This window comes from Clupea harengus, chromosome 10 (assembly GCF_900700415.2).
Source record: "Clupea harengus chromosome 10, Ch_v2.0.2, whole genome shotgun sequence".
Classification (NCBI taxonomy): Eukaryota; Metazoa; Chordata; class Actinopteri; order Clupeiformes; family Clupeidae; genus Clupea; species Clupea harengus.
The window spans coordinates 2700411-2712910 of record NC_045161.1 but is presented as its reverse complement, the minus strand read 5'-3'; the positions used below and the strand labels follow the sequence as shown (position 1 = coordinate 2712910).

Sequence of the window (12500 nt, the reverse complement as noted above, 5' to 3'; positions counted from 1 at the left end):
GTGTGTGTGTGTGTGTGTGTGTGTGTGTGGCAGGGGCACAGACATGTGAGTACTGATCTAGTACTGATCTAGACTGGTACTGTCCTTTATATGATCAAATTTCCATTCATGTCATTTCACTCAATAATCTAATACCAAACATGTTTACTGAACTGCCTTTTTTAAACTTTAAAATCCTATCAAATCTATTCAGAGCACTCCGTTTCAGAATGCAGATGAAAGTGCGACATGAGACACTATGTCATTGTTACGTCACAGAGCCTATCCCACAGACTGAACTCGATAGCTTAATCATCACAGATAGATAGAGTGCAAACATGTACACATGCATACAGATGTCTGGGTGGTGCACACGTCAGCACAGGGGAGTGATGATGCCAGACATTAGAAAACTGATAAATTAAGGATGGTTGCTTTTTAAATGACATTAAATCTATTTTTAAATCACCTTAAGACTATTAAACGTAGCATGCTGGGGAGACTGTGGAGCCTTATGAATAGGCTGGTCTTATCTCAGATTCCCAGATCATACACACTGGAGAAACCCCCCCAGGGTCCATTGCAAACAGCTGAGGTAAAAGCTCCACTTAAACAGATATACATTCCATTGCATGTACAATCATATCTTGTATTTGATTTCTTCTTGAATTGCATGTGAAGGGCATTGGCTTGGTGTACTGGAAGCACGCTACTTCTATTAATTCTCCACGCTTCTGAGCTCATGTAGCACATCCCTCTTATGGAGCGGTGTCTCCCACAGCCAAATGAGATTCCCTTTCAGCAGCACCCAGGCATTGTCCAGATCAAATATCCTGCAAAGTTTCAGATTCATTAGAGAAATGCAGTTTGGCTGCTTCTGCAGTAGACTCTCTGTTGAAGCTCACTTTTGAGCCGAAGCAGACATACTGGCCACGAGGCACTATTGTTACTTTATCCTGCTCACAAAACATGTCTGCATGTCTACATCAACACCATGGAGCGCTCTCTCTCTCTCTCTCTCTCTCTGTGTGTGCGTGTGTGTGTGTGTGTGTGCGTGTGCGTGTGCGTGTGCGTGTGCGTGTGCGTGTGCGTGTGTGTGTGTGTGTGTCGCGCGTGATTGTGTGTGTGTGTGTGTGTGTGTGTGTGTGTGTGTGTGAGTGTGTGTGTGTGAATATCGTTGTGTCTGAGCCAGGGTTTCCACTAGTATATTTTCCAGTATCCAGAAAGAATTGATTTATCTGACCAATTTAAAACTTACCGGCGCATGTTTAAATAACAATCTATGTTCCAAAAGCAAACATAATGTATGTAGGATGTACTACTTGGATGTAGGGAGGGCAATTCAATTCAACACGAATAGATAAGAACTTAAGAACGTAAAAACTAAAGAAAGAAACCAAAGTGTAGCCGGGGGAATTTTTAGCTTTTAAACGCACATGTTTCAAGCATTCTAAGGCAGAAAGGACTATGCAGTGTTTACTGTTGCTAGGTCATTGTGGAACTATAGGCCTTTTGCATAACATATGCTTCAAGTTATAACCTACAACTATGCAAGATTACTCTCAAAACAAAGGCCTACAATAAGATCTAGTTCCAATACTGATTTAATTGTTTTGTTTCAAACACAAATGTCTTGTTTAAGGACATGTTTTATGTTTGAACATCATTACTGCACATTTTGACCGGCAACTTTTTAATTTACAGTTTTTTTTTTTTCAAATTAATTTTACAAGGCAAAAAAAACGGCAATTACCGGCTAACAGAAACACTGGTCTGAGCATGTGTGAACGTGTGTGAGAAATAAAGAAAAAAAAATGAAAAGTCTGGCCTGTAAGCAGTTGTTGAACTTAAACTGTCGTTCCACAATCCTTTGGTGATATTTTGTGGTTGCCGCTGTGGTGGTGAATAATTAGTCTCTCTCACCAGGCCCGGTGTCTTGCCAGAGGGGGAGACAGGAGCTCTGATGTCGATTCCCTGGAAGCTCCCCCTTACCCCCACGGTCCAGACTCTAAAAGGCATCATGTTGCCAGGCCCACATCAACACAGTATCTCCACAAGGGCCACAGAGCCTTTGAAGGCCCCGCTACAGCTCACTCACACGGGCTAACACAAACACAGATATCTATGGGAACCTATGCACTCCCATATGGAACTGAGGGGAAAGAGACCAGAGAGAGAGAGAGAGGACTGGCACACACACATTTTATATCCACAGTAATTCAGGGAAAGGACCAGAGGGTGGGCTTGTGTGTTTATGAGTGTATGAGAGAGAGAGAGAGAGAGAGAGAGAGAGAGACAGAGAGAGGGCAGGAGAGGGGGTGAGAGGCAGAGAAAGAGAAAGAGAAAGAGAAAGAAAAAGAGAGAGAGAGAGACTGTGTGTCTAGTAACAAAGATTCCAATTTCGATATCTGTCAAGAGTTTCCTGGGACATCCTGTATCTGGTCATGTGATCTAATTGAGTTTTGGTGTTCCCTGTCTTCCCTGCACTGTTGATCCAGGAAGTGAGGTCAAAGCGCCACTACCTCTCAGCATGGCCTCTTCCCCTGCGGAGGGCCCGTCCCACCTCCACACACCGTATTACATTACCTTCCACTGCCAGTCAGCAGGTGGGCTGCTGAGAATGCTTCCCCAGCAACCCAAGCTACATCATCTGTTACCGAAACCTTCAACACAAATTTTCCACGAAGAAATATATTGTAAACATATTAGAGAGCAGGGTTCCAAGCAGGGGGTGCTATTACTGTTTTGGGAATACATAATGACTACCTAGTTTTATTGCAATGTGTGTGCCATCTTAATATCCCAATGCACTTTTCATTAGACGTGAACAGTGATATCAATTCGGAGGACATTTTTTTTTTCTCCTCAAAGTGATTCTGGTCATTCCCGCGTGCACGTCCTGGGAGCATCTCTTACAGACAGAGAGGCCAGCGTGGAGCAGGGAGCTATGTGTGGAATGTGACTTTGACGAGTGAATTAATAAAAGTATATGAGGTCCCTGTGGCCCATGGGGAGATGTGTGTGGGGGGGGGGGGGGGGGGGGGGGGGGGGCGGTGAGGAGAGGCCCTGAGGCCCCACAGCTGTGAATCAACATCTCAAACAGGACCAGAAGAACGTGTGTGTGTGTGTGAGGGGGGGACATTAGAAGAAAGTTATGCAGGAGTGATCATGAGAGAGATGGAACCAAGACAATGAAGGAGAGGGAGATAAAGAGAGATAAAGAGAGTGGGGGAGAAAGAGAGAGAGAGAGAGAGATAAAGAGAGTGGGGGAGAAAGAGAGAGGGAGAGAGAGAGAGATAGAGAGAGAGAGAGAGAGAGAGAGAGAGGGAGATAAAGAGAGTGGGGGAGAAAGAGAGAGAGAGAGAGAGAGGGAGATAAAGAGAGATAAAGAGAGTGGGGGGAGAAAGAGAGAGAGAGAGGGTAAAAGATGGTTGGAAAGGAGGGAGAGAGGAGAAAAAAAGGGTTTATCTGACTCTTTTGTCTCTCCACTCTATAAATCTTCAGTGAAGGTTGGCCTGTCCTTTGCATAAACAAAGCGTGGAGTGTCCTGGGGATGTGTTTGATCTGATTAATCCAGACAAAGAGAAGCCTACTGTGCTGTGTTTGCATGCCTTCTAGACCATTCTGGCCCTGTTTATCTGACGAGCAACTTTTAAGGACAATGCAACTTATGCAATACCTTATATAGACAAACTGTAGATAGATAAAAGTTGTGTTTGTGCCAATAATGTCCACACCCTTCCTAAAAATCCTCACAGACATTGTGAGAACGTCTCACTAACTCCATGTTTAAATGTTCTGTTTAACAAAAGGATTTGTACTGACCTCCATAACTATTGTAATCCCAGTATCTATATTTAAAGGTTCTCCTATTTGTTTCTCCAGGGTTATCACTCCTACAGATTCCTCAAGTGATTGCAGCTCATGGTTCCCAACGAGTCCAAGCCAGAGCCCACAGACTCGGTGACCTGGGGTCAACTGGCTGCAAAGCCCTGATAATCTAGTACCAGTGCAGGGTAAATGTTGTTGTTTGGCTTTGTGACCGCGGCACGCCGATGACCCCATTCTTTTTGTCATGGGGACCCTGGCCGGGTTTGGGGACGTTTGTCTTGGCAAGCAATGAGCCTCCCTGCTAGAGACCCTGCCAGCGGAGGGGTAGGAGGGAGGGACAGCGCTTGATGTTTGAAACACTGGACTCTTAGTAGAAAGACTGGTCCAGCTTGTCCCCATAGAGGACTGAGGATTTTTTTCTGGCAAGGGCTTCCCTGATAAATACAGGTTGCGTAGAGCCATCTCCTCAGGGTTATACACCCGACCATCTAAGGGTTCTGATAAGGGGTGGTTATGGGTTATTTGCTACAAAATTCATAGTCCAAAACATGAAAAAGACAAAGCTCAAAGCCCAAAGGATTTAATTTGTTGACTTTTTAAAAAAAAACAGGGTTCATATCCATAGATATTAAGGTGTTAGTAGGATTGTCTTATCAACATCAGCAGCTTTGAGTTATGCAAGTCTATACTACAAAACTACCTGAATAAAGGTAAAATATCGTATTTATCGTATCGTATTTCTTCTCACTCAAACTGAAAGATGTTTATTTCTCGCTGTTTTTTTTTTTTTTTTTTTTTTTAAAGATTTTTTTTTGGGCTTTTGTGCCTTTAATCGATAGTGCAGTGAAGAGTGGGACAGGAAATGAGAGGGAGAAGAGCTGGGGAGTGGACAGGAGAAATGACATCGGGCCGGATTCGAACCCGTGTCCTCCATGGGCGTCAAGCCCGAATGTGGTCGGGTCTACTGCTTGCGCCACAGTGCCCCCTATTTCTCGCTATTTTGTCGTGATGGTGTTGTAACGGGACCAACTTGGTAAAGTCGAACCACTAATCCATCCCCTGGCAGTGGTGTACTGGTCATCAGGCATCGGTGGTCTAGTCGACTGTACAAAAAAAGTCCATGAAGTGTTTACCGGCCCTGTCTTTCTCTTTACCAGCCCTCTCTGTCTGCCTGTCATTCAGGGTACGCATGAGAGCACGATGCGGGTGTGTTCCTGCACTGGGCTCATTGGCCAATTACGACCAAGATAGTAATGGGCATACACATTTTAGACTAATGCAAAAGTAGTGTGCAGCAGTGAAATGGCCAACGAAAGCAGAGAATATCATAACGCCAAGGAGGGGCCATAAAACTGAGGGAAAAAGCAGATATCCGAGCCAGAGGCTTCCCAAAGTAATGAAATAGACACACTGTTTGGGCATCAGTATCCACAAGTGGCTAGTACCTCAGATGACTGAGGCAGCGGGGAGCAATGTTATTTTTGAGGAGCAGACTCAAACGGTAAGATGTACAATAAAATAGGCTAGGCTACACATTCAGCTAAAATTGCTGTACTTTGTGGTTACAGAACTAACGCAATGATAATAAAAACGAATGCAATTATCTTTAAATCTCTGTAGGATTGTCAAAATAGTTACAGTTAGCTAATAGACATAACAAAGTCACCTCCCTTTCGCTTTCTAAATGTTTCTGTTATAGAATTATAACTATACACTTTTTTGCAACAGAAAAGTGCATATTCCATAACCATAGCCTATTACATTCAAAGATTATCAGCAGTTGCATTATTTTGTCACGGCTTTTTCCACATCTTTCAACCATAACGAATAGCGTGGCCCCAGAGAGCATACACAGTTTGTCACAATGTGTTCATTGATGAGAAATAGCCTGTTTTCAAGTCAGCTTGTGTTAGATGGTAAGCTTACAACCCCTCACACAGCCCAACAAAACATCTTTAGTCAGTCACTAACTTGTTGACTCTTTCTACCAATTGTTTTTTTAAATGTTAGAAACTGGTGAAGTTACTGACTGGCATTGAACAAAGCTATCGACAGCTAACTTAGCTTGCTGCTAGTTTCCTTGTCATCTCTTGAATCATCACAAACAAAATATGTAGGCTGTAAATTATCCAGTGTTGGTGGTTCCTTTATTTATAAAAAAAAAAATGACAGCAGAAGAGTATCCATGACGTCAACTGAAATGTTATGTGCAGATGAGTAGTAATAGGTAAAGGTAAAAAAAAAAAAAAAGCCATTTTGGATGCTTGCACAATTAAACTAACACTACCACTGTAGTCTGCCCATACGTATCTATCATGCCTGCCTAATGAAGTCAGGACTACTTTAGCTGCTCATGCTCAGACTAGGCCCATTGTGTCAGGAGAGCAGGAGACAGAGGAAAGAGAATGGGGGGGGGGGGGAGGAGAAGATGGGAGGAGTTAGAAAGGAAAAGAGCAAGAAGTGGAGATTGGAGAAGAGATGGGTCATGAGAAAACAGCAGACATGAGAGTGCATTTGAGAGACAAAGAAGAGACAGTAGTAGAGGATATGAAACAGATGAGGAGAGAGGACATGAGATGGAATCAGTAGAGCTGCTGTACATTAACCCAACCCACCCCCCACCCACCCACCCTGGGCTGAACCAAGTGCACAAGTCAAGGGTCGAATGTCTTTCCCAGTGCACCCCTGTCCTCTGGTAACCTACGATAACGATAATCTTAGTTAGTAGTAATCTCCCATGGCTCCAGTGGGAATTGGAACCACAGGATTAATGTGTTGTGACCGGTCGTGACGTTGCTGGCGGTGACATAAATGATGATGCAGTGAACAAAACAAATGTTCAGAAGCAGGAAGTGAACTCTCTCGACAGAGACATGACGCTGCTCGGCTAGCGCCATGTTGCTAACTAACGAGCTAATGTCTCAGCTTGGGCTTTCCACAAAGAATCTGGATTTGCCGCCTTGTGAATTGTACGTCATATCCAGTCTTGCGTGTTTTACACGTCTCACGGAGGTTTGCGCTCTGTAGTATTCAGTAATATACAGTCAGGTGGTGATATACGACACCTGTGACTGATTGGGAATGAAAATGTGTACTATATTCCGTGTTGTTTAGCGGATCTTGTATATGAAAGGGGCTTTATATACTTATCTCCCTTCCCTCAGTACTTTATAGGCTCCTGTTACCTTTGCACTCTCCTCCTCATCTTCCTCTTCCTCTCCCCACTCATCTGTTGGGGGGTTAGGGAGGGAAGAAGGAAGCTCTCCCTTTCCAAGCTAATATCCTCCATCCCTCCCTCTTAATCTCCTCTGTCCAAACAGTCAGTCCCTTAGAACAATATACAAACGCTCCCAATATGTCCAACGGATGTTAGCTCTGCATTTGAATTTAGCCACGTAGCAGTGCTGCACATGCTTCTGGAAGGCACCGCGATGTGCAAATGTACAGTACACCGCAAATTCATGAACACATACACACACACACACACACACACACACACACACACACACACACACACACACACATACACACACACACACACACACACACACACACACACTAACACATGCACACATACACACACACACACACACACACACACACACACACACACACACACACACACACACACACACACACACACTAACACATGCACACACACACACACACACACACACACACACACACTAACACATGCACACATACACACACACACACACACACATACACACACACACACACACACACACACACACACACACACACACACACACACACACACACTAACACATGCACACACACACACACACACACACACACACACACACACACTAACACATGCACACATACACACACACACACACACACACACACACACACACACACACACACACACACACACACACACACATACACACACTAACACATGCACACATACACACACACACACACACACACACACACACACACACACACACACACTCCTTTCTTGCTATACGTTGGGTTTATATAAGAGCCCCCTGCTGCTGATTTTCAGGCCTGACATGATAATGGGATGATAATTCTGCTATTTGACTGATAGGAGCTAAGCAGGGAGGGACAGGGCTCTCTTTGTTCCCTCCTCCCTGGGCTCGAGAGAGAGATCCAAACAGAGATGAGGGGATTTATGAAAAACCGAGAATGACGGTACAGAAATACACCTTCGTGCTGTATGGAGCACAGATAGGCAGAAGGACCATAACTATCATACCATATCTATGCACAGATACACAGTGGATGTGCTTTGCTTCCTATGAACATGCAGCATTGAGCATTCTGTATGTGCTTTAGATTTTTTGTAAAATCTGATCCTATGTCAGGTTCACTAGTTTGACACTGACAGAGAACAGGTTAAACTCATCCCTAAAAGCTGTTAAGGAACTGTGTACGGCTAGTCTGTTTACAGTGGTCTGGTAGGAAATGTGCTAAACAAAGATTCTCTCTTTTCAGCCCAAATGACATAATGAAATGAACACTGAGTTTTCATTCCTCATTCAGGCAAGACATGGTTGATCATTTAATTCTGACAAATGGGTAGGACAGTGTGGCAGACGTGTAGAGAACATTAAAGCTGAGCAAACTCGTCTGATCGCTTCACATTGAAAATGAATATAGGGGGAAGGGTTCTGTGACTAGTGGTATCTTTAAGTCTCGTCATTCGGCCAGCAGCAGCTGATTTTGCACGACCAAGAAGCACAAACTTGAGACAAAAGTTGGATTAAATAGTTTGCCCACCGGCAGCCAAGCCTGAGATGAGAGTTGGATTAAATTTATGGACACTCGACGATAAAGATAAAGATAAAGATAAAGATAAAGATATCAGTATGCCTGTGGATTAATTAAAGACTGTATTTCAGCTGATGTTTTGCTTGTGTTCACTTAAATAACAAGGCAGGCTAATGTGACAGCTAACTATTTAGCACCCTTGCCAGCAGCCTAAGGTAAGCTAATGTAACGTTAGCCGGCAGAGATGGTTAATTCTACACAATTGTGTAAACGATTACAGCACAAACCAGATATGAGATTTGTCTATACCCTTTTGGTTGGTCGTTTTGGTTTATAATCAATAAACAGCCCGAATAGTGACATTGCACTCTGGATAAGGTTAGCTGCCAGACTAGTTTGGTAACTTGACTCGCCTCTCTTCAGCACTCTCTTTGAAAAGATCAAAACGTGGCCATCAAAGTTCCATTTTTTTAGTGGTTGACCCTTTGGTTCCTGGCAGAGGTTCCTGGAGAGGACCCAACATGCACAAAACACACACACACACACACACACACACACACACACACACACACACACACACACACACACAGACACACGAGCACACACATACTGTCCTATCCTACTCTATCAATCCACTAGGGAGTCTCAGACCTTGGACAAACTCTGGATGTACAACTAAGCAGTGAATCATCACAGATAACACTGGGTCAGTCTCTCTCTCTCTCTCTCTCTCTCTCTCTCTCTCTCTCTGTCAAAGAGCATATTGTTTGTATCTTTTCAGTCTGGCACACTTCAGGAGGGAGCCTGGTTGCTGTTACTAAAAGGTGATGTATGGGCGAAGGGGACATCTCTAACTCTTACTGACTGACAGCATATATATTTTGTATTGTCACGTTAACTACATTGACCTCAACTTAATTATGAGCAAAGTATTTTTTCAGTTGCTTGAAGTTACAAAATGTAAGATGTGAGTGTGCCTGTGTCTTTTCAGCATATGTGCGTGTGTGTGTGTGTGTGTGTGTGTGTTTAAAACAGTGAGAGAAAAAAAGGAGAGAGATTTAGAGGTGCGAACAGCTATTTAGACAGATAGGCTTAGACAGAAAGAGGAAAGCGTACACAGCCAGGGAACGCGGCCAACGTTTGATGAAAAACTACATCAGTTCCCACTTGTGCTCGCAGTTTTGAAATGTCAGGTAACCAAATCACTCGGAAAGTTCGGCCTCCATCCATCAGCTATTTTTAATATCGCAAATTACCCCGACGGCTCCCCCCTCCCAGCGCCATGTGAACTTCCCGTGGGTTCCGGTCAAAGGAGGGAACAAATGGGAACGGTAAAGTAATTCATCCCATCAAGTGCACTCCAATCAGAGCAGCGTTCCTGGTGTGTGAGAGAGAGCGAGGGACTGGCCAGAGGGAGTCGAGGGTTCATGCGGCGGGCCGATACAGACGTGGCCGGCTCTGAAGCCGGGGGGCCCTGGAGAGATATGCGAGCAGGTTCACAGCTAAGAAAACAAGAGGAGGATGCTGTAGTCTTAAGCTCCAGACATGGCTGCCAAAGGTGAAACTCCAAAGCTTTAGCTGTTTTGACAGCAATGAAGCTGCCAAAAACTCATACATGTGTAAGTAGGTATTGCACTGCACTGCACTGCATTGTGTGTGTGTGTGTGTGTGTGTGTGTGTGTGTGTGTGTGTGTGTGTGTGTGTGTGTGTGTGTGTGTGTGTGTGTGTGTGTGTATGCTAACATATGTGTTTGTGACTGCATGCTCCCTACATTCCCTCCCACCCCATATATATATATATATATGTGTGTGTGTGTGTGTGTGTGTATGTGAGAGTGCGATTTTCTTTACACAATAGAGTGAGGCTGGAATCAACCCACAGCATATCCGACCGAAGCACATCATCAACTGCAGTAGTCTGCTTAACTGCACATCTGAGGCGACTGCACTGAATCTAATCAAGGGCTTTCAGCGCTGTCAGTCAACCCTGTATCTACGGCGATAAAGTACATGGCAGTGAACCTCATCAGCGCCATGGCAACGTGTGGGAATCCCCCCCCCCCCCCCCCCCCCCACAGGTGCCTCAGGAACAGCCATGGTGATGTCACCCACATAATGAAGCTCCTTCACCATTTTGACTTTCTGCTAGCGATGCATGCTGATAGGCCCTGAGCCAATCGCGGCCCTGAGTGCTGTCAGAGGCAGCCATCGCGGGTGGGTCAATCCCAGCTGCAGACAAAACACAAGCTAATCTCGGAGTCGGTCTGTATGATTAAGGACCAAGTTAACCACCCTATGTAAAGAGCAGTTCACGAGGCACAGAGGACGTCAAATTCATTAAGTGCGTTCGCAACAGCATGATCAGAAACTTGTTTTTGACTACATTGACCTGCTGTACTACAACACAAAGTACACTTTTCTGAAAGATACACCTCAAGGTATACAACCTTCTGGAGGCACGTTTTCTCTGTATTTTTTGCAAGAAGAATGAATTGTTTTGTGTGGGTTTTCTTCACAGGGAGAAGTGACCTTACCTTTCTCAGGCCCACTGGACACATTCCAGGTCGAGGAGGCTGCATCCATGTTGTGACCAGAGGGAACATCAGCTCCTGTAGGAGACAGAGAGAGCGAGAGAGAGAGAGAGAGAGAGAGAGAGAGAGAGGAAGAGAGAGAAAGAGAGATTTCTGTGAACAACAAAAAGCCACAGCTCAATGACATCCAACTCTCTGTTCTGTTACGTCTCATTTTTTTGAGAGGCCCTGGTGCTTTGGCTCGCTCTGTGAAAAATGGCCTTTACGTGGCCAAATGTTTGAGAAACACTGGACGCAGTATGTTATTTGTGGACTCTTAAAACAAAAAGAAAGAAAGCCAGTTTCTCCACCATGTACTTTCTGCAGCAGCCCTGTACAATACCAATGAGAACTCCATGTAGTGCAGTGGAGCTAGTAAGACCTCGAGCAGACTTTACTGCTCAGTAAAATCAGCATCATTGCCACACATTAAATCCTCAAGACGAAGTAGCACAAGCTTCTCCCCACAATGTGCTCGTACTCGAGGCATCGTCCACTACTGTGCAGGCTGGATTAGATTGCAGTGAATCCGCCCAATATCAATAGGTGCTGACAGATTTTGGCTCTTCATTCCAGCACACGGTGATGCTCCGCTAACAATGAGTCCTTTGCCTGTCCCCTAGGCCAGAGTTTCCCTCCCTCCCCTCCCCTCCCCTCCCCTCCCCTCCCCTCCCCTCACAGCAGACAGTAAACAAAGAGTGTCCTCCTGCTGGCCGTCAGTCAGGCTTTGTGCTCACGCCGCTGCGCTGCTCTCCTGCCTGACATGACAGCCGCTGTGGAGCGATGGACTCCCAGGGCCGAGGATGAGGCATTTATGGAATTTTGCTCTTTGATCTGTAGATGAGGTCTTGTTTTTGGGCGGCGAATCTTTGTGGTCTGTCTTGGTCCGCGTCTGCCAGTCATGTACAGATAAATGGCAGCGGTGTTTTCTCCATCTCCTCCGACCTGTCACTCTGCTCTCCCCCTACCTGCCCTCGGTCTTGCACACCCCCTTATCTCCTGTCTTGATCTGACTCCTGCTCTCTCCCTCACTGCGCTCCCTGTTCCCCTCATCGACCCTTCTCTCCTGTCCCATCACATCTCCACTGCTCCTGTCCGTCTCTTTCTCTCCCTCATCCTCGCTTCTCCTCTTTCACTCCTGTGTGCTCCTTCTCCGTCTCTCTGTCTGTCCTGTAAGCTGAGAGCGCTCCTCTCGGTGCCGCTGGACTCGGGTAATGGATCGCACAGATTCCCTGCTGCCTGCGTTTGCTGAGGAGGATAAATTGCTGGGGTGCTGACAGGCGCTGAGACTCCCTGGCACAGGCATTCAAAGGGGTGGGGGGGTGGGGTGCAGGGTGGGGGGCACACACACACTCGT

General features: G+C 45.4%; 1 protein-coding gene across 1 annotated transcript in view; it reads right to left on the bottom strand.

The window, feature by feature from the left end:
* ror1 (receptor tyrosine kinase-like orphan receptor 1) overlaps positions 1-11186 on the bottom strand; it is a 49115-nt gene extending 37929 nt beyond the window's left edge. Inside the window, exon 1 of the mRNA XM_031575002.1 lies at positions 11108-11186. Within this exon, the coding sequence (XP_031430862.1) occupies positions 11108-11156 (49 nt within the window). The 5' untranslated portion in view covers positions 11157-11186. The remainder of the gene's footprint in view (positions 1-11107) is intronic.
* Positions 11187-12500: the final 1314 nt, after the last annotated feature.